This window comes from Pseudophryne corroboree, chromosome 2, assembly GCF_028390025.1.
Source record: "Pseudophryne corroboree isolate aPseCor3 chromosome 2, aPseCor3.hap2, whole genome shotgun sequence".
In the NCBI taxonomy this organism is placed as follows: Eukaryota; Metazoa; Chordata; class Amphibia; order Anura; family Myobatrachidae; genus Pseudophryne; species Pseudophryne corroboree.
Genome location: NC_086445.1, coordinates 227,940,718 through 227,964,389, shown reverse-complemented (window position 1 = coordinate 227,964,389; position 23,672 = coordinate 227,940,718). Strand labels below are relative to the sequence as shown.

Below are 23,672 nucleotides of genomic sequence, written 5' to 3'. Positions count from 1 at the left end.
ACTGGGCAGGCGTGTACACACCCCTGCCCAGTTCAGCTGTCAATCACCGCTGGCTGCCGCAGCATGTGTACGGGCGGTCGGCCGACCGCCCGAACACACACAGCGACACGCCAATATATCGTTAGATGTATTGGCTGTCGGCTGTGCTGCGGGGCCTATGCGATACATCTGTGAACGACGGAGTTCCCAGACGTATCGGTCGTACACACTGGCCGACGGACCCACGATATATCGGCCGTTCAAGAGAACGGCCGATATATCAGCCAGTGTGTACCCACCTTCACAGTACCATTTAGGTGCTTGAACAGCTACACTGTTACATTTTGTTCTCCTCGCTAGTACCCTGTGCTTGTACTTGTGCATTCACAGTAGGCAAGCCAGTTGTAAAATTATTCTGATCACTACTTTAATATTTATTCCTCCCTGGGCCAGGCTTTTATAAGAGCCACTGTCCCGGCAAGAGCAGAGTGATAATCAATTCCTTATTGTGCCAGTATACGGTAATAAGGATTGATGACTTTCAGGGCCCCCAGTGCCACCTAAGATAAATAGGGCCCATAATGTAGTTTAGTGCCATAGGCAGTGGCACCACACTGTAGAACAACAATTGGCATAGCGGCACTCCAAATGAGAAATCCAGACCCTGCCTCGAGGTGTGCTAGTGGTTTACAGTTCCTCTGTGTAGCACCATGCATACAAGGTGCCCATAAACACAGTGCGCACAGAAGCATATAGCACTCATTTCAGTAAACACCATGAAATCTGGATACAGGAGCATTTGTGCCTATTCATCATGTTTGTCCCCTATAGAAATAAGAAAGGGTTTCTCCAACATTCACAGGTTACAACATGAGGTAGTCAGTATTACCACCTTTTCTGTCAAAAAGCACCACCTGCCTATCTATGTTACGGGGAGATTGGCACCGGGCCATGCAGGCAGATCTTGGATGATAGTCCAAATTGAGCTGCCTGCACAGCTGACAGCGAGGGACGTTAAAGACCCGCGGGGCCGTGCATCGCTGGTTGGCGGCGGCATACACACTTGCCGCGAAAGTGAGCGACATCGCTCAGGAAGGGTGAAAATGAGCGACGTCGCTCGTTATCTCGGCAAGTGTGTATGCACCTTTAGTCCTGTTTTCTTTTTAGTTGTTTATATTACTTGCAAAAGACTCAGCCCCCCCCCACACACACGCCACAACACACACTTCCTTCATAGTACATAGCTGTCACCCTCAGCTTGTTTGGATGCAACTGTCAAAATTGTAAAGACTAAAATGTATGTAGGGTGAGGGCAAAAGCCATGTTTTTCCTGTTACATTAAGGTATCAATACCAGCTGCAATAAGTCTGTGGTTTTGAGGTGTCTTCACTTTTGAATACAGGTTCAGCTGTTTCAAGACTGAAATGTAAATATTGCTGCTTGTACTGTATTACTGCACCCACCACAGAGCAACACCATGACAGCTATATTATCCAAAGAGCATCGTAGAGACTGACATACAGTATAATACAGAGAACATCAGTGATCACCATATAATGCAGAGAGCATCTGTGAGTGCTACCCGCTCTACTGTTTTCTATCTATCTATCTATCTATCTATCATATATATATATATATACACACACACACACACACACACACACACACACACACACACACACGTGCCTTTCTAAAGTATTCATCCCCCTTGGCTTTTTACCTATTTTGTTACATTACAACCTGTAATTGAATTTATTTATTTTTTTATCTGAATTTTATGTGATGGATCTGCACAAAATAGTCTATGTTGGTGAAGTGAAATGAGAAAAATGTATATAAATAAAAATTTGAAAATTGGCATGTGCATATGTATTCACACCCTTTGCTATGAAGCCCCTCAAAAGTTCTTGTGCAACCCATTACCTTCAGAAGTCACATAATTAGTGAAATGAAGTCCACCTGTGAGCAATCTAAGTGTCACATGATCTGTCAGTATAAACACACCTTTTCTGAAAGGCTCCAGAGTCTGAAACACCACTAAGCAAGAGGCATCACATCATGAAGACCAAGGAGCTCTCCAAACAAGTCAGGGACAAAGTTGTTGAGAAGTACTAGTCAGGGTTGGGTTATAAAAAAATATCCAAATCTTTGATGATCCCCGGAGCACCATCAAATCCATCATCTTCAAATGGAAAGAACATGGTACCACAACAAACCTGTCAAGAGAGGGCTAGCCACCAAAACTCACAGACCAGGTGTTATGAACCACAGGTAGTGGTTCATTCCTATTTTATGTTTATTTAGTTGTCTTGCATGCCAGGATTTCCCATTGCTCTGTTTTGGATTACTCTTGTCTGCTGCCGCTGGTGAGTCTGTGCAATTGCAGCTTGTTCCCATGTGTTCAGCCTCATCTGGCTGCTGATTGCATCTTGTCAGCTTAGTCGTGCAGCAGGCCAGCTGCTAGAGATAATTAATTAGGCCTCTCTGATATATGCTGGCTCACTGCAGTTAGCAGATGCTGATGATATTCCTTGGTTTGCAGTCTGCTTTAAGTTTGAGCTGGTTCTTGTCAGTCCCTGTGTGGATTCCTGTGTCAGTCCCTGTGTGGATTCCTGTGTCAGTCCCTGTGTCTGATCCCGTGTCCTACCCTGAGTTCCAGTGGATTCTGCCTGTCCTCCAGTTCTGAAAGTCGGTGTCGGCAGCTTCCTGTTTGCCTATGTCAGTTGCAGAAAGTATCCAGTCCTGCTCAAGCCGGTTGTTCCTGTCCTCAGTGGTCCTGTACTGAGAGATTTGTCATCTTTTCCTGGAGTCTGACTGAGCACCTTTAACATCCTGTGGTGTTCGTGAGTCACGGCGCAGCCGTGTGTTGCGGCTTGTCCGCTTACTGTTTATTATTTAGTATATTTGTGTCCTGGAGCTTTTGCGGAGGATTCCGCTCTCCCTGATCCACTCTGGTATCCAGCGGTGCTGGATAGGAGTAACGGATCAGTGGATCTTTGGTTGTCCTTTTCCCTGGCGGCTAGTCCGCACATACCTTTTGATTTAGTTAGTTAGCTTGTAACCCCTGGCCTGGTTGCTTAGTCAGAGGGCCCCTTGTTATCACCCTGTCTCGGATTTCCCTTTGTCTCCCATTAAGACCTGAGGGGGCATCGGGGTTGGGCAGACATAATCCGCCCTTCGAACGCGGCTGCCATGGTCTCAAGCAACCATAGTCTCGCAGGGGATTTCTGATAACACGGGCGAGACAACGGAGTTAGGGCGCCAGGGGTTACTAGGCTTTCCTGCTCCCACAACCAGCATATCTTCCCAGTACTCTGACCTCAGCCATACGATCTCCTCTGGTCTGGAGTACGGGAATCATAACATTATCATCAGCCATACCACAAAAAAGAAATAAAACTTTTTTTTCTTTTTTGGCCCAGTCCAGTGTTTAGTCTAGAATCCAGTCCTGTCTAGAATTCAGTGTGCAGAATCCAGTCCGGTGTTTAGAATCCAATCCAATCCAGTGTTTAGAATCCAGTCCGGTGTTTAGAATCCAGTCCGGTGTTTAGAATCCAGTCCGGTGTTTTAAAAAAAAAAAAAAAAAAAAGTCTTGTTTTGTTTAGCAAAATTTAGTCTTGCCTTGCCTTGTCTTGCCTTGCCTTGCCTTGCCTTGTCTTGCCTTGTCTTGCCTTGTCTTGCCTTGTCTTGTCTTGTCTTGTCTTGTCTTGTCTTGTCTAGTTTTAAATCCTCCTATGTCAACTATGCAAGCCCTGCAGGCATCTCTCGCAGCCCTGAACTCTGTATTCAGTGCTTTGAGACCAGAGCGACTTGAAGTTTTGCAGCAATCCCTAAAGCAACTGCAAAACCTTCTGACTAAAATCTTGCTTATTTTGCCAGAAGTCGTTGAGAGTACATCTATCTCTAAAGAGACTCTTGTTCACAGTATGGTGACAAGAGAATCCTCTGGTTTAATTGAAGAGAAAAAGTTTAAAAGTTTTCTGCGGCCCAGGCTCTCAGAAGAGGAGCGTCTGCGTCGCAGAAACTTAAACTTATGCCTATATTGTGGGGGTTTAGGCCATTATCTGCAGACCTGTGAGTTGCGCAAGCCAAAGTGTGGTGACGAGTCTTGCCCTCTGGCCAAGTTGAGTCATGATACAAGACCTACTCCTGTCTCTACTGTGGCAGAGGTACTTGTCACACAACCCACACAAAAAAGCTCTCTGTCCTATAATTGGGGTCCTTGGGCAAGGGAGCCCCATTATAGATTCAGGAATCAAAAGAGAATGTTTCTCTCCTCTCTTGAGGTTCCTGTGGAAGCGGAGTTGCAAGTCCCTGGAGTGGTGCCCGTAGCCCAGGGTCCTGGAGTGGTGCCCGTAGCCCAGGGTCCTGGAGTGGTGCCCGTAGCCCAGGGTCCTGGAGTGGTGCCCGTAGCCCAGGGTCCTGGAGTGGTGCCCGTAGCCCAGGGTCCTGGAGTGGTGCCCGTAGCCCAGGGTCCTGGAGTGGTGCCCGTAGCCCAGGGTCCTGGAGTGGTGCCCGATGCCCAGAGTGCTGGAGTGGTGCCCGATGCCCAGAGTGCTGGAGCGGTACCCGATGCCCAGAGTGCTGGAGCGGTACCCGATGCCCAGAGTGCTGGAGCGGTACCCGATGCCCAGAGTGCTGGAGCGGTACCCGATGCCCAGAGTGCTGGAGCGGTACCCGATGCCCAGAGTGCTGGAGCGGTACCCGATGCCCAGAGTGCTGGAGCGGTACCCGATGCCCAAGCTTATAGAGGGACATCAAATATTGTAGCTCAGGTTTCCATACCAGATGGGGTCTCAGAAGCTGTTACCCCAGGTAGGGACTTGAGGAGCGCAACCTCAGAAAGGGTATCTAAAACCATAGTTCTTGAAGGAAACTCGAGAAGCAAAACCCCAGAAGGGATCTTTGAAGTAATATCCCCAAGTGGGGTCTCGAGAGACGCAGCCCCAAAGAAGGGTCTAGAAGTCGCTTCCCCAGGAAAGAACTTAAGAAGCATAGCATTAGTGGAGGATCTGAACGTTATTGCTTCAGCAAAAGTCCCGGAAGTCATAGTCCCGGGAGAACTTTCGATTATTATCGACTCAGAGAGGGAGGCCGATGGCCCGATCCCAGTCAGGGAGGCCAACGACCCGGTCCCAGTAAAAGAATCCGAGGTGCTGGCCCCAGCGGGGTTCCCGGAGGCCACTGCCCCAGCGGGGTTCCCGGAGGCCACTGCCCCAGCGGGGTTCCCGGAGGCCACTGCCCCAGCGGGGTTCCCGGAGGCCACTGCCCCAGCGGGGTTCCCGGAGGCCACTGCCCCGGGTGGGGTTCAGAAAGTCACTGCCCCGGGTGGGGTTCAGAAAGTCACTGCCCCGGGTGGGGTTCAGAAAGTCACTGCCCCGGGTGGGGTTCAGAAAGTCACTGCCCCGGGTGGGGTTCAGAAAGTCACTGCCCCGGGTGGGGTTCAGAGAGTCTCAGCCCCGGGTGGGGTTCAGAGAGTCTCAGCCTCGAGTAAGGTCAATAGTGACCAGGTCCTAGCAAAGCACTCCAGTCAGTCAGATGAGAAGGAAACAGATCCTGACTCTGATATCTCAACATCCATAATCTTTGATGGGGACTTAGCCCAATTTCTGGCGCTTTACAAACACTATTACATTATTATGTTGTCTAGACCATTTCTGGGCATCACTCCAGAGAACCTTGTGCTCTATCTTATTTATTCTTTTAGAGGAGAGCCTTTTGAGTGGGCGACCAGCCTAATGAAAGCTGAAGATCCCATTCTTCAGGATCCCCCAGCATTCAGTGATGCAATTATTAAAAGATATGGTTCCAAAGAAATTGGTTCAAGTTCCTCTAAATCACCCGTCTTGTCTGCTGAGAGTCCACAAAATACTGTAAACTCGGCACAGGAGTCTCAGCCCGTTGTTGTGACTGCAGGATGTGCTTTTCTGACTACTTCTTCTAATAATAGTACTTTACCAGAAAGTTCAGCTCCCAAGGGTAAGAGACCTGTCTCTGATTTGAACGCAGCCTTGCTGGGTGGTACCATCAGTTCAGACAATGTTTGGGGAATTACCTTGGTCAGACCTAAAGAGCTTTGTAAAAAGAAGAAGAAAAAAAAAGAAATAATTTTTTGACTCTTGCCTTGATAAAAAAAAAAAAAAAAGATTTTTTTTCCCTTGTCTTGTGTCCAGTGGCCACCATCAAGGGGAGGGCACTGTTACAAGCTGTGGTTGCAGCTTGTTTCTGTTTTCGTGTCTGTTAGACCAATGTGTCAGGTTTTTTTTTTTTGTATCCCTTGTTCTGGATAGTCTGAATTTTGGGGTCTTTTGACCCCTCCTCAAGGGGGGGGTACTGTTATGAGCCACGGCTGTGGCTCATTCCTGTTTTGCAGTTTTGTTCTGTATTTCATGTTATACTTTTGTTTATGTTCCCCGTGGGTGTCATGGGGTGCTCGGAGCTCACCCTTAAGGAGGGGATACTGTTATGAACCACAGGTAGTGGTTCATTCCTATTTTATGTTTATTTAGTTGTCTTGCATGCCAGGATTTCCCATTGCTCTGTTTTGGATTACTCTTGTCTGCTGCCGCTGGTGAGTCTGTGCAATTGCAGCTTGTTCCCATGTGTTCAGCCTCATCTGGCTGCTGATTGCATCTTGTCAGCTTAGTCGTGCAGCAGGCCAGCTGCTAGAGATAATTAATTAGGCCTCTCTGATATATGCTGGCTCACTGCAGTTAGCAGATGCTGATGATATTCCTTGGTTTGCTGTCTGCTTTAAGTTTGAGCTGGTTCTTGTCAGTCCCTGTGTGGATTCCTGTGTCAGTCCCTGTGTGGATTCCTGTGTCAGTCCCTGTGTCTGATCCCGTGTCCTACCCTGAGTTCCAGTGGATTCTGCCTGTCCTCCAGTTCTGAAAGTCGGTGTCGGCAGCTTCCTGTTTGCCTATGTCAGTTGCAGAAAGTATCCAGTCCTGCTCAAGCCGGTTGTTCCTGTCCTCAGTGGTCCTGTACTCAGAGATTTGTCATCTTTTCCTGGAGTCTGACTGAGCACCTTTAACATCCTGTGGTGTTCGTGAGTCACGGCGCAGCCGTGTGTTGCGGCTTGTCCGCTTACTGTTTATTATTTAGTATATTTGTGTCCTGGAGCTTTTGCGGAGGATTCCGCTCTCCCTGATCCACTCTGGTATCCAGCGGTGCTGGATAGGAGTAACGGATCAGTGGATCTTTGGTTGTCCTTTTCCCTGGCGGCTAGTCCGCACATACCTTTTGATTTAGTTAGTTAGCTTGTAACCCCTGGCCTGGTTGCTTAGTCAGAGGGCCCCTTGTTATCACCCTGTCTCGGATTTCCCTTTGTCTCCCATTAAGACCTGAGGGGGCATCGGGGTTGGGCAGACATAATCCGCCCTTCGAACGCGGCTGCCATGGGCTCAAGCAACCATAGTCTCGCAGGGGATTTCTGATAACACGGGCGAGACAATGGAGTTAGGGCGCCAGGGGTTACTAGGCTTTCCTGCTCCCACAACCAGCATATCTTCCCAGTACTCTGACCTCAGCCATACGATCTCCTCTGGTCTGGAGTACGGGAATCATAACACCAGGCAAGGAGGGCATTAATCAGAGAGGGAGCACAGTGACCAAAGGTAACCCTGAAGGAGCAGCAGAGTTCCACAGCAGAGACTGGTGTGTCTGTGCATGTGACCACAATAAGCCGTACACTCCATAGAGCTGGGCTTTATGGAAGAGTGGCCAGAAAAAGCCATTACTTAGTGTTAAAAATAAGAAGGCACGTTTTGAGTTTGCCAAAAGGCATGTGGATGACTCCCCAAATGTATGGAGGAAGGTGCACTGGTCAGATAAAACTAAAATTTAACTTTTCGGCCACCAAGGAAAATGCTATCCCGTCACCCATCCCCATAGTGAAACATGGTAGTGGCAGCATCATGCTGTGGGGATGTTTTTAGCAGCAGGGACTGGTAAACTGTTTCGAGTCGAGGGAAAAATGCATGGTGCTAAATACAGGGATATTCTTGAGCAAAATCTAATTCAGTCTGCCTGTGATTTGAGACTGGGACGGAGGTTCACCTTCCAGCAGGACAATGACCCGAAGCATACTGCTTAAGCAACACTCGAGTGGTTTAAAGGGAAACATTTAAATATGTTGGAATGGCCTAGTCAAAGCCCAGATCTCAATCCAATTGAGAATCAGTGGTCAGACTTGAAGATCGCTGTTCACAAGCGGAAGCCATCCAACATGAAGGAGCTGGAGCAGTTTTGCCTTGAGGAATGGGCAAAAATCCCAGTGGCAAGATGTGGCAAGCTCATAGAGACTTATCCAAAGCGACTTGCAGCTGTAAGTGCCACAAACGGTGGCTCTACAAAGTACTGACTTTAGGGTGGTGAATAGTTATGCACGCTGAAGTTTTCTGTTATTTTGTCCTATTTGTTGTATGCTTCTTCAAAGCTGTAGGCAAGTTCTGTGAATGAAATGATGCAAACCTTCAAACAAGCCATTTTAATTCCAGGTTGTGAGGCAACAAAACATGAAAAATACAAAGGGGGGTGAATACTTTCGCAAGGCACTGTGTATATATATACTGTAGGTGTATGCAACAAACAATCTCACTGTGTGGTGGCTGATGCTGCTGGTCACACTGTCACACACAGCTGGCTACCTGCATACAGTGTGTGCTGTAGCCAGTGAACGAGACATACAGTCTGCTTAATTGAAGGGTGATGATGATTGATCATACGTTTCATCACCCTTCAGTTTAACTGCCAGTGCCCCTGTTCATCCGTCACCTGGAGAATGTGTTACCCACCCCATTTAGCTGCAAAAGGTGTAATAACTATGGTGGTCATTCCGAGTTGATCGCTCGCTAGCAGTTTTAGCAGCCGTGCAGACGCTATGCCGCCGCCCACTGGGAGAGTATTTTAGCTTAGCAGAAGTGGGATCACAGAGTGGCTACAAAATAATTTTGTGCAGTTTCAGAGTAGCTTCAGACCTACTCAGCGCTAGCGATCACTTCAGACTGTTCAGTTCCTGTTTTGACGTCACAAACACGCCCTGCATTCACCCAGCCACGCCTGCGTTTTTGCTGGCACGCCTGCGTTTTTCCGAACACTCCCTGAAAACGGTCATTTGCCACCCAGAAACGCCCCCTTCATGTCAATCACTCTGCGGCCAGCAGTGCGACTGAAAAGCTTCGCTAGACCCTGTGTGAAACTACATAGTTCGTTGTAATAGTATGTTGCGTGCGCGCATTGCGCCGCATGCGCAGAAGTGCTGATTTTTTGCCTCATCGCTGCACAGCGAACGACTGCAGCTAGCGATCAACTCGAAATGACCCCCTAAGTGCACTGATACACAGTCTCTCTCTCTCTCATTCTTCTCTGTCTCCTCCCTGTCTCACTTATTTATTTATTTTTTCCATGCTAAAGGTAGCTCCCTGTCTATGTGAGCAGTATTTTTAAGGAAACTCCACCATGCGCAGGTGCTGGTCAGGAACACAGAGAAGAGATATAAAGTACCCAGGTCCAGCCTCTACTGGTGGCACAGATTGACAATTATGGGGAACGCATGGGGCTTCAGGACCATCTGCAGTCTCACCACAGCTGGAGGCAGATGGGCTGTACCAATGACCACAGAGTAGTACACGGCATTGGCTCCTAAGTTGACTGCACGCACAACCAAATGGGCATATAAGAATTAGCTGCATCATGGCCTTCAGCAGTCCCAGTGCAGACCGGCTGCTCGCAAAGGGCCTTCTAAGCTCCACAGAGGAATCCTACTTCAGGAAATTTTAGTTTTAACGGGAAAAACTAGGAAAGTGTTTGATTTTTTTCCATTTTAAGTTAAAACCAAAAGCTGGAATCCCTAACTACAGTTAAAAGGTCTCTTGTTCATCCAATTATAATTTATAAATGGTGCAAATAAGAAGAGGATAAATCACTGAGAAATAGACTTTTCTGAGCTTATTTGCCAGGCAGCAAAAATAAAATACCTAATTAAAACTAGCATTAAAGAAAATAATGAAGGCAGAAATATTTTACCACTTATAAGGTGCTTCTGTCAATGGCATGGTCCTAATTGAAATCAATCCCGGGCAGAAAACTCACCATGTGAGTGCTCTTGTATGTACTAACCCAATATTGACTTTCCAAATCAGTTTTGGGAGCTGTATAATATGTTCTCACTACAGTTTTATATAATAGTTTGTAATGCTCAAAAATAATTTGTACTTTGTTAAAAGTTCATTTCTTTTTTACATGCTGTACATTATTTAAAATGACAAATACCGAGTTTTATGGTGTGTACATACTGTGTATTAATATATGTATAATATATATGTGCTTTGCATCTTATATAGAGGAACACACTATTGGACATTACAATGTATTAATACTTATGTATTAGGTATTGTGGGGGTCTATTCATGAAGCAGTGAAAAGTGGAGAAGTGAGCCTGTGGAGAAGTTGTCCATGGCAACCAATCAGCTGCTCTGTACAATATGCAAATTATAAATGTTACTTCAATGCTGATTGGTTGCTATAGGCAACTTCTCCACTGGCTCACTTCTCCACACTTTTCACTGCTTCATGAATAGATCCCTGTGTATTTGGGTTTCTGTAGGGTACAGAAGGTCTGTAGAATAACATACCTCCCACCTGTCCCAATTTTCGGTGGGACAGTCCCACTTCTCGGGTACTACTTCCTGTCCTACCCACAGTTCCTAGTGTCCCGATGGTGGAGAAATGTTGGGGGGGGGGGGAACTTGCCACTGCGGTGAATGGATCACATGTGGGTTGCCAAGAGGGATCGAGCTGATACTAATTACCAGGGCCAGGCTTGTTAGAGGGACCAGACAGGGGCCCCAGTCCGCCACCACCCCCACACTCTCTTACCTTCTCCCTTTTCCAAAGGGGGTGTGACCACACCTTCCGCAATTAGACCACGCCTCCAAAATTTTACCCAGGTTGGCAGCACTCTCAACAGCACTGTACATGAGAGGTCATAGTCATTTCTAAAATGTTGGGAGATATGGATTCAAAACCATGCACTGACCTGGACATGAAGGCCCAATGGGGGCCCATGTGGCAACACCGCCAACTGTATGCCAGTCCATGTATGCTCAAAAAGGCCCCAGCGTGTGGGGCAAACAGCCCCTACCACCTAAACAAACTGGTGCCTGCACTCCACTGAACTAGATGAATTGTCCCCAGGGCTGAAAGGATAGGTGGTGGAACTCATTTACCCCGCTACCTCCCCTTCCTCCTCACATTAAGCAGAGCTAGGGGCCAGTGATAGTGTTTTGACTCTGGGGAAACACTTCAGTGTGCACCTTCCAGTTGCTCTTGACTGTAAAAGGTGATTTGAGCAGTTCCAATGTACCTTCACTCTAATGGTTAATTGAAGCACCATATAGCTGTGTTATCTCCCTAACATAAAGCACAGAAGGAAAACAGAAGTTTTAAAACATTTGCATTTTTTTAAACAAGTTTTTCAGTCGATAAATTCATGCTATCTGAAGGGGACAGCTAAGGGTTAAAATGACATTAAATAGTTATTAGATGCAGCCCGGTTGTCCTTTTCTTCCACTAGTTTTATTATAATAGAATGAGGGTGAAGAGCAGTTAATCAACGTGATTTGTTCTGAAAAAAATTGGCAAATTTAAATTGAATGGTGTCTAAAGTTATACAATATACCATTCATTCTTCTACAATTTTACGTCAATGAATTTGCTAGGAATTAAAAGATGATTAGAACTCTGTACATTAATAAGAATCTTTGCATAAGAAATTACTCATCATTTAACAGTAATTGAGCAAATATACTTCTTTATGTGTAGTTTTGCAAGAAAAAGCAAACGGTGAGGATGGTTTTTCAGAGGAGATGGAGGAGTGCAGTAATTCAGAGTATAATTTGTGGAAGGAAATGCATGATAATATATCAACTTTGTAATAATGAGGTTTGGACATATGGTATTGCAATACATTTATATTAGCTAGACAATGGCAGATAGCAGGTTAATAATATAAGCCTAAACCAAGTCCCATTAATGTTCTCCGGAGACTGTTTAAGAGGTTTCAGATCAATCCCTCATAATGAGCTGTGTGCAGGAATCATGAAATTCATGAGCGGCTGACCCACCGTTCAGGTCCCCTCGTTACATCTCGCTGTCTCCCAGGCAGATTAGACAGGCAAGCTTGTAACCTTTTCCCTTTTGTCGTCTATTTCCTTTCCTTGTCATTTCGTTTTCGCAGCGCTAGCAGTGTGTGAGAGGAAGATGATCAGAGGCATAAGCCGGGAAAAAGAGAAACTAATTTGATATTTAAAGGTGTGGTACCACTTAGCGTCATACCTAGGCTTTGTGCGAGAACTTCACAAATAAAGTCTTCTGCGCTTTGCATTATACAGGATAGCAAGATAGTCATTATATTTTCTGCAGAGTGTACAATATTGTGGACTGCAAGGCAAGTGAAATGCTTAAATATAAAAACCTTTTTGAAATATCTTTCTCTTGCTGTACATACAGGCAGTGTCGGACTGGGGCATGAAGGGCCCACCGGGGGAATGCTGATGTAGGGGCCCATGCTTAAGGGTGTGGCCAGGCTCCACTGGGGCGTGGCCAGCCACCTCAGAGGTTTGGCTAACCATTACAGAGTACATGTTCTGTTCCCCTTGGTAAATATATAATAAACCATATTCTTGTGAAGCATAATGTAACATAAGTATAATGTATAATTCAAGTGCACTAGGATAGTCTGGAACCTGATCCCTAGAGGAGGAGGAGGGCCCACAGGCAGTGGGGCCCACCGGTGGTTTCCCCTGTTCCCCTGTGGGCCAGTCCGACCTTGTATACAGGGCTGGCCTTTGCATGGAATCGGTATGTTTTACTGGCAGACAGGATGTCGGCTTTCAGTATACCGACAGTGGCATCCCGTCTGTCGGAACCCAGGCAGCGAGTCCCCTTCACTGGCTCGCTGCGCTCGCTATGCTTCAGGCCTGGTGGCCCCATCACCCGAGTGGGAATACCGAGGTCGGGATTCCATGTGGCGGTATTTCACCAGCTGTCAGGATTCCGGCGTTGGTCTCCTGAACGCCGGGTTCCCAACAGCCGGTATTTTAACTTCATCCCATTTGCATATGTGGGGTCCTATGCAATATCCCTTAGCAGCGTCACTGGAGGGAGTGTGGCTAGACCTTTGAAGAGGAATGTTTAGCATCTAACAAGTTTTGCAAAACGTACATTATCTCTTCCTTTAAACATACTGTATCTTCCAACTTTTTGGGTAATAAAAAAATATTATTTCCCATTGTGTTGTCTGTGGCACTACAAGTTCTGAGTGGCTTAAAGCCACCGACTATAGTAGTATAAGGCAGACCATGATTGAAAGTAAATATTAATCTCGCAGTACTGTACACATGACAAACAAATTCTTTAAACCTTTTAAATCTGTTTATTTGGTTATTAAACTGCTTTATGACAAGAGGTACTAAGTGGCTTATTATGACTTAGATCTGAAATGACCTATTTCCTACAACTGCTTATCCTAAGGATTAGAAATTATTTTTTGAGCCTATTTATCTAGAAACAAAATAAAAATCACTGGCCAGCAGTATTAAGCACAGGATTACCACATCACTATCCAATTGGGGGCCCCTTCTGTGCATGTGAGTGGCGGCTCTAACACGTGCACTGCACCTGTAAGTTGGTCTCCTCATCAGGTTAGCAGATTTCATTAATAAATATTAATATTTATCTTTTTTTTTTTATTGAATTTTTTTAAATTAAAAGAAAAAAGGCTTCTTTTTATAATAAAGCATAATTTTCCTATTTTCTCACGCCTGCTATCGCCAACCAATAGCATAGGATATGGCATAGGAGAACAGACGTCAGTATAGATACCACTGCTGTCTTAAATTGTGTTAAATATGCACTGACCACCTTCTGGGGCTTGATAAATAATAGTGATGAGCGGATTCGGTTTTACTCGGTTCTCAAAACCGAATCTTATTGGCTATCCAAAACACGTGACATCAGTGAGCCAATAAGATTCGGTTTTGAGAACCGAGTAAAACCGAGTAAAACCGAATCCGCTCATCGCCCTAATTCCTGTGACAACATCCTGTATTCGTAGGATTTAAGGCTTTTTGCCTTTGAAAAATAGACCCCTTGATATTAGTTACCAGACCACATTTAATATTCCAACATTTTTTATTGATGTGAGAATAATATTTTCATTAGTTCCAATAGATTGTAAGCTTGCGAGCAGGGCCTTCCTACCTCTGGACCTCATTCCGAGTTGTTCGCTCGCTAGCTGCTTTTAGCAGCATTGCAAACGCTAGGCCGCCGCCCTCTGGGAGTGTATCTTAGCTTAGCAGAATAGCGAACGAAAGATTAGCAGAATTGCTACTAAATAATTCCTTGCAGTTTCTGAGTAGCTCCAGACCTACTCCTAGATTGCGATCACCTCAGTCCGTCTAGTTAGTGGTTTGACGTCACAAACACGCCCTGCGTTCGGCCAGCCACTCCCCCATTTCTCCAGCCACTCCTGCGTTTTTACCTGGCACGCCTGCGTTTTTTAGCACACTCCCTGAAAACGCCAAGTTGCCGCCCAGAAACACCCACTTCCTGTCAATCACACTACGATCACTCGAGCGTTGTAAAAATGTCGCAAATCATCAAAGTTTTGTGTTAAATTACTTGGCGCATGCACGCTGCGTACCATGCACATGCGCATTTTCCACCTAATCGCTGCGATGCGAAAAACGGCAACGAGCGAACAACTCGGAATGACCACCTCTGACTGTTTGTTATTACCCAGTTTTGTCTTATCATTGTGTCTGGTTGTAAAGCGCAACGGAATTTGCAGCGCTATATAAGAAACTGTTAATAAATAAATAAATAATAATAATAATATGTGTGTGTGCATATAGCGTAATAATAATAATAAATTAGTATGGGTATAGGGGGATTTACATTGCTTTCTATCATTAACATTATTGAATATTGGTTAGAAGGGGTGAAAGAGGTAGCTGGGATGAAGTGGTACTGATTGGTGAGGGCACATGTTCTTTTTGCCTTAGAAAATATATTTTGGCGTGGCACCTCAGCTATGGGGTAAGATTTCTTCCATATAATTTACTACTTACAGATCTGCCGTATACAGTGGCTTCACTAGGGTTGGTATCACCCAGTGCACCAAATAAACATGTTTTCATCACTCTGGGGGCATGCCCAGCACTCCTGGAGATGACCAAGAGACTATGGCCACACTGCCAGCTCCTCCTCAGTGACTGGGCGCTGCATGATGACCTCACGATAATGGTGACAACCCGTGGAGTCCGCACACCTCACATCTCCCTAGTGACACCACTGGCCATATACCTATAGGCCACTTTTATTTTCAAGCAATAGTTGTACAAAATAAAGACTGCCTCTGCTAAGACTGACTAAACATGTTACAGAATAAATCAAATGTTTAGGAATTACTATATGTTAAGGTTATATAATATTCCTTTCACACCAAGCTTTTGACCCAAAATATTGCCAGGTCATACCGATCCTGGCTTGGTGTGAAAGGGTCTACCCAGGTTCTGTGTCCTGGGTCCGTAATCAAGGGTTAAACCTGGGACCAACCTGGGTAGAGTGTAGTGTGAAGGCGTGACCTTGGTCATTCGACCAAGGACACTCTAAAAGGAACTGAGAGGTAGATCAGCTGTCCTTGGAGATGATGTCCATCTCCAGGTGGCGGCAGATCAGGCAGCATTGTCAACCCGACAATAACCCGGGTCCAGCCTGCAGTGTGAACGCGGCTTCAGCAGCTGTGATTCATCATCAAACCATGTTCAGTAACACATGTTGGACCCTGGTTTTTAGTGTGAAAAAGGTAAAGGGGTATCACTACACTATGTAGACGAAAGTGATTAGACACTGACAGCAAATAGATCAACAAGATTTTATTGATGTCAGTACTTAGGTTCACCAAGTGCAGTAATTACTGCAGAGTCGACACCTTTCTTGGCAAACTGTCCACAAGTTCCTCGACAACAGCAGGTGGTATGTTTTGCCATTCTGCCTTAAGTACAGTCACCAACTGTGACACTGAAGAAGGTCAAGTCGGTTTAGAACACACCTGTCACTCCAATTCGTCCCAGAGGTTTTCAGTGGGGTTAAGATATACACTCTGAGCTGGCCAGTCCATCCGTGTTACTGAATTCTCTGTATACCAGTCCAGCGTCACCCTGAAAACATGAGATCGCGCAGCCTATGATGATCCCCTTTTCTAACTCGGTTAGCTCCTTCCGGCAAGCCATTTCATTAGCAAATTATCTAATCAGTGCCCCTCTACCCATTTTATACCTTCACGGACACATGTCTGCTGCAGGAGCACACCATTTCGCTTGAGCGGAGAGGGTAGGGGGGGTGTCCAATCACTTTTGTCTACATAGTGTATATGTCAGGGGTCTAAAACCCAAGTTAAGGCCACACAAGGACATCTACTTTTGCATGAGAGCCAAATCATTTTTAAAAACAAGATGGATACAGGTGGTCTGTACAACAACCACAAAAAAATCTGTATATATTTCTTTGTCCCATTTTCTCTCCTCTACTCCCTTCTATGCATTTTTATTGATTTTGACACATTTTTTCTTCTACACCTCCTTTACAATACAGTATATATTTTTATTGATTCTGTTCCATTTTGCCCCAGTACAGTATATATATCTTTTTATTTAACTTTTTTTGGAAGAACCATGAAAAACCCCAAATCCCGCCCCAACCCCAATTTTTCAGCTTTATTATGTTTTTAGAACTCTATAAAACACCACTCCTTCCATAGAATTCTGCCAAAATTACCATCCCCCAGCCATATCCACAATTGTATTCACTATCTCACTGCCCTGGACAATGTAATTTGCTAAGTTTCTGCCTTATTGCTTCCACTTGTTTATTTGTCTTAGACTATTGTCACTCAAAACCTATCAAACACCAAAAAAGTTTTGAAAACTGTCTTTCTTATTATCCTTTTATAACAGTATCCCTAGATTTACAATATCTTTCACCGACATCTCATCATACTACTCAATCCCCTTTACTCAACAATCTTGCAATCACCTTCTCTATCTCTCAGTCCTTCCACTTATAGCAGTCAGTGATGCATCAGCAAATCCAGCCCTGCCACCGTCTCCCATACAGTTCATTTAGATTAATAACACTACAGAAATCCGATTTAACCCTTGGGCTGCAAAGATTAGGCAGACGATACTATGTGGTACTATGAGTATACTGCATGTTTTACATTGAATTACAGTAGGGACCCTTTGCCAATTATTCCTGCTGCAAACACAACGTACTGTATTCTGATAAAGTGGAACATGTACAATGCATCAATCTGATTGTATACTAGGTAATATTTAACTCTTTGAGCTAAACATGTGTAATTTGATTGCACTAAGATATTGAGAGCTATCCTATGTCTTTGTTTTAGTGGTTTTCAATCAAATCAATTGAATTACAGAGTAATGCTGGACTGAAGTTTAATAATTAATGACATTTAAATATGTAATCCATATCCCATTGGAGGAACCATCTCATAGATGGTCACTATACTTCCATTAGTGTAGAACTAATCAATATGCACACAAGTCACACTACAGTTTGTAATTTTAAATCTTTTCACATTTTTACTGTGCCTGACAGAAAATTTCCCTTCCAACTATAGAAATCCAGCAAATCTCTAACATATCTCCTATCTCCAGTAACTTTCAAAATTCACAGTTCTACCAACTTTTTCTGCGCTCATGCTCCCATTGTCAAAGTTCATACTATTCAAATATTCAACTCTCTCTCTGCTTGTTACTGTGATTTATCATGCGGGATCATCCCAATTCCTTGAACATTTCTGTACTTGACTATCACAATTCTTATCTTCCGATATCCACGCTATCAGCTTGGTGGATTTCAGTGTCATAATTGAGTATTTGCATTCTTAATTTGCAACCAAACTACCCTCCTTGACCTTCTTTATTAGCCTTTCCCAGGTAAACCAAGTCTTCTATTCAATATTTTTTTTAGCCCTTGTTTAGTTTTCTGATTTCAGTAATACTCTTTTTCCTCTCTCATCCAATCACCTGCCCATACTACATGCAGCCTACAGTTACCTCAGAAATTTCCTTTCTCCATACAACCTATTAGACCATCACTACTAAATCTAATGGTCAGTTGCGAAAAGAGACAGACATAGTTGAAGGTGTACAATTGTTTAATAAGTTTGAAATTACATAAGACTTAATGCTGACAGTAGTAGCATGGCGTCTGGAACTCAGCAATGCATATTGATGACAGGATGCATGGAACTCAGGATTGCACACTGGTGGCAGGATGTCAGGAATTCATGATTGCACACTGATAGTAGGGTGGCAGAATCTCAGGATCACACACAGTGGCAGGATCACATGATTATGCACTGATAGCAGGGTGTTACAAACACAGGATTTGCACATTGATTGGCTAGGTGCTAAGGATTGAACACTGATGAGTTAGATACTCAGGAGTGCACACTGGTGAAAGAGTGCCAAAAACTCTTGAAATGAACTAGTATCAGAACGCAAGATTATACACTGTTGGCAGGGTGGCAAGAATTTAAGATTATATGTGGGAGGCAGGAATCTAGGATTATGCACTGATGGCTGATTGTCAGTAACTCAAGACTGCACACTGGTGTCAGGTTCTTAGGGTTACAAACTGGTGGATCAGTGTCAGGAGCTCCGGATTACACAGTAATGGATCAAGAACCCAATACTGCACTTTGGTGTCAGGAAGATAGATATGTACACCTGAAGCAATATGTCTGGGACTCAAGATTGCACGCTGGTTGAATGGTAGCAGGATCTCAGGATTGCACAAAGTTGCAGGATATTTTGTTTACACACTGGCAGGGTGTCAGATACTCATAAGTACACACTTCATAAGTAGCAGGAATTTTGGATTGCACACTGGTGGCTGGATGTTAGGAACTCAGAATTGCTCTGGTAGCAGAAGCACAGGAACTGAAGAATGCACACTGGTTGCTAGGACACAGGAACAGGAATGTATAATAGCATAATTTCAACAATGATCTGGCCCTGAATACAGGAAAAGAGAGTATCTTAAATGCCAAACAATAGCTGTGTACTATAAATTGCTGGAGAATAAGATACAATTGATCAACTGCTACTTTGGTAGAATGTCAGAAGTCAAAGGAACAGTAGCACTTCTTGTTGGAGTAAAGCACTAAAACAACAATGTGCACAGTCTGCTAAGACCAGAATTTCAACTACTCGGATATTACTGTATATCTGCCACTTCATCTTTAATTTCCTAGTAAAATCTTACACGCAATAATTTCCATTAGTAAATAGAAAATGCCTAATTCACGTCTGTATTTCTGTTAAGATCACAGTAATGCATTCCCCTATCTAAATATCATCTTGACTCCCTTTATTCCAGTCTGTATCCAAATACTTCTTCATATATAATTTAAAAAAAAAAAACAACAACTCCAGACTAAGCACAATTGCTCACATGGGACACTGTTAAACTTCAATTCATACATACAGTAGATCTGTTAATATGAAATGACTAATGTGTTCCTTAGGTATGTATTCTTTATGTTCATTCCATGCCAAATATTAAGTCAATCAAAATATATTGCTAATCATAGGTACATATGCAAGTTTAGTACATATATTGGAATTCCACACCCACAATAAGTTCCTAATTTGGTCATTACTCTTTCGTTCTTCAAGTTGTAGTATAACCAGGGTCTGCCATCATGCACAGTGGATACTCCATGCAGACCTAATTTGTTGATACTTCTAATATCAGACAATTTCAGCCATGCACATAAAAAAGATTGGTAGTGGGAGAAGCCACACATATTTTAAAAAGTAATTAAGTATACATTTATATCATGGTTATGGTTTTTCTTTAATATTAGGCCACCCCATAGGGATACAATCTGTATTTAAATATTGCACATTAAAATTCCTAATCACATACTCTCTGTGAAATAATTCAGTCTCAGGAATAGGATATTTGCTGGGCTCATTTAATATGGATGCTACTAGCAATTTTCCCAAGGAAGCCAATATAAATATAAATCTTTCCTTTGGGAGTTATCACTTAATTTTGTTCTTGCTCATGCTTCTGCCTCTGGAATACACCACCCATAATATATCTTTCTCTGTGTGCCATTGTGTCATTTTAATTGTGTCTTCCAGGCCAAATATTTAAAGCTGGTTAACAAATTATGCATTTTATGCACATTATAAATTCAAAGAAAAGATAATGCACACATGTATTTATTTCACTACTATAATGGCATATTTTTTTCCTATTAACAACAATTTGTGTGTCAAAATTGCATAAGGACTTTACTACTGTACTTATCTTTAAAGCTGATCTATGACCTACAACAAATGTTTGTCTGACGTCCGCTATCTGAAACCACAAGGGCTGCTCTGATTCTCTTTGCAATTTAAAAATGGTGGTGGAGTGTGGAGGTATGAGCAGGAGGACCAATCACAAAGTCAGAATCTCTTAGTTCTCTAGTTCATACCTTGCCCCTCCTACATTTATTTGGCCTACTGTATATGCAATCCAGATTTTAATTTAGATTTTAATATAGGTAGTATGCTAATGTATTGTATAAATATTGGTGGTTAAGTTTACTTTTCTACTCTCTAATTAGTTGTGTTGTAGGGTCTTATGTTTACTGGAAGGCACAGTGCACAGTACATGCATTTTATTGAATTATTACATAACAGATCATGCATTTTATGATTCACAGAGTTCCTGTAGGAATGCATGTAGTGGGATCTTGAAACTACAGTTAGTGCCATGTGTTTTGGTACACAAAAGAGTCTCCAATCTGCACAGTTGGTTAACTAGTACCATATAGCCTGTAACCAACACAGTAATTATATAAGGTCTCTTTTTGTGCCAGGCAACATTATAATCCCAAAAAGTTTCTGAAGTGCCACCACAATTACAACATATACAGACATTTACATAAATTAGGGGCAGGGTCTAGAGGGTTTAGTGCACAAAAAAAGTCTTCTCTGTGAGGGAAGGAGGTGTAGTAGAAGGGGAGGCGCAGAGCATCTTGTAGGAGAGGGACTGACCACACAGGCACAACTCAGAACATCCCGGACTACCACCTTCTGGCACAAGCGCCAGGGGTGCCTACCATAGACATAAATGTATCCATGTTTTTGAACAAACTTATTAGCAGTGTTTGTTCCTTCCAGATGCAATTTACAAATAATTAAAAAAATGTCAAAATAATGATTATTGCATTGTTGTTGTAAATTGTTTCAATATTTAAATGAATTAAGCAACCATTATGCCATCCTTGATTGATTTCTTGCAACTTAAGCAACCAAACACTTGTGTAACGCTAAAGCTTTTCAAATAATCATTACACAGTAATGCTCAATATACAATTTATCATGTTTTTTTTTTTTTACCTTACCCCACTGCAGAGTTCAGTATATTTTAATATATAATGACATGACATGACATGAGTTTTGTACAGGTAGCATCTGTAGGATCTGTACTCAATCAAAATTTTAAACAAAATATAGGGCAGGTATGATTAATATGTGAATTTGTTTCTTTTTAGGTGCTCTGTTTAGAAGGCCATATGACAAAAACGTTAGGATACCTGGACTTGGGAGCAACAGGAATGGTGAAGAATGGACCATATGGTACAAATAAGCCTCACTCTCTCCACCCGTCAAGGGTTTTCACCACTGATCCCTTTAAGGCAGCAAAAACTCCCATGCAATCTCCTCTCACCCCATGGGAATGGAGCAAGAATCAGACAATGCTCACGGGAGGAATTGGTCAAAGAGCTAAGCGCAAGCCCTCCTTAAAAACTGGGAGAACCAGGAAGATCTTTGGATGGGGGGATTTCTACTTTAACATTAAAACTGTCAAGTTCAGTCTGCTGGTGACTGGTAAGATTGTTGACCACATAAATGGGACGTTCAGTGTCTACTTTCGGCACAATTCATCTAGCCTTGGCAATGTGTCTGTCAGTATTGTCCCACCTACAAAAGTAGTAGAGTTTGAGCTCCTTCAGCAGTCTACCTTGGATACCAGAGAAACTAAGACTTTCAACTGTAGGGTGGAATATGAAAACACCAATAAAGCCTTGAAGAACAAACCCTGCCTCTATGACCCAGCCAAAAATTGTTACATGGAACATACCCAGAGTCATGCTGCATGGCTTTGTGCTAAACCCTTCAAGGTTATTTGCATCTTCATATCCTTCTACAGTATTGACTACAAGCTGGTGCAGAAGGTGTGCCCGGATTATAATTTTCAGAATGACAACCCGTATTTTGGTTGATGAATCCATTGACAGGGAAATCAGCAAACCAGTTTATGTGGGAGGGAGAACAAATAATTCAAGGAGTGAGGGTCTGTGGTAGGTTCCGCTATAACGCAGTAACTGGTGAAAGAAGTTCCACAACACATATCATATAAAAATAATTCTCTAAAGTAAAAAATGATAGTGAAATAACAAGAAATGCATGAAGCTGTCCCTGAAATTCTTAGAACTGTCTGACCTGCTAAGTAACAAACTGGAATATCAAGGTCACCTTCTGTCATCAACTAAAGATTTTGACTATACACCTGCTCTCCTTTCTGATGACCGCCATAGTATTATAAGAACCTGTTGCCAATAATTTTTCTTCTCTTTAAAGGCAAAGTGATCCTATTGAAATGTTCATAACAGTGCAATGAATGAGAACGTAATATGACATGTGTGACAAAAGAATACACCATAACGAAGACAGCACAACAAAGCAAACAACGATAAACCTCTGAATATATAACATAAACTTTCTGCAGTAGTCAAATTAAATAACAATTCTAATTAGTTATTTATTTATTTTTCATATGTTCAAGAGTGCACAGCAGGACCATCAGTCGTTGCATGGAAGATATCAGATGCCCACAGATTAAAGATTGATTATTGACAACACTTTCTGGCCAACACTTTTGATATTGGAGTTACATTTATAAAAACACTTTAGAGTATCTCTTGCTAAGCACACATTGTTTTTATGAAGCCATCCATTTACCACTTATATACTGTATATGCATTTATTACTATTCTGAATTAATAATTTCTTGGGGATCATCTCTGCCATCCATGTTTATTAAACTTAATAACATTTTGCCTTTCTTTGACTCCCAATTGCATGAATAGAAGTGGAGGAGAGTTACAATAGTCAAAGTGAAAACATTTCATATTACCAAATTAATGTTTGATAGATATGTATCAGATTGGCATCTCCAACAACAATAGCCCACAGGGACATTCCAGTTATCATGCATATTGGACCAAGGGCCTAATTCAGATCTGATCGCAGCAGCAAATTTGTTAGCTAATGGACAAAACCATGTGCACTGCAGAGGGGGGGAGGGGGGGACGACGACAGATATAACATGTGCAGAGAGAGTTAGATTTGGGTGGGGTGTGTTCAAACTGAAATCTAAATTGCAGTGTAAAAATAGAGCAGCCAGTATTTACCCTGCACAGAAACAAAATAACCCACCCAAATCTAACTCTCCCTGAAAATTTTATTTCTTCCCTCCTCCCCTGCAATGCACATGGTTTTGCCCATTAGCTAACAAATTTGCTGCTGCGATCAGAT

The 23,672-nt window shown here is 43.2% G+C and overlaps 1 protein-coding gene across 2 annotated transcripts in view; it reads left to right on the top strand.

Moving 5' to 3' along the window:
• NXPH4 (neurexophilin 4) overlaps positions 1-23,192 on the top strand; it is a 436,473-nt gene extending 413,281 nt beyond the window's left edge. For both annotated transcript variants that reach the window (XM_063952425.1, XM_063952426.1), the window contains exon 2: positions 21,626-23,192. In XM_063952425.1, coding sequence (XP_063808495.1) covers positions 21,626-22,357 — 732 coding nt within the window. In that variant the 3' untranslated portion in view covers positions 22,358-23,192. The remainder of the gene's footprint in view (positions 1-21,625) is intronic.
• Positions 23,193-23,672: the final 480 nt, after the last annotated feature.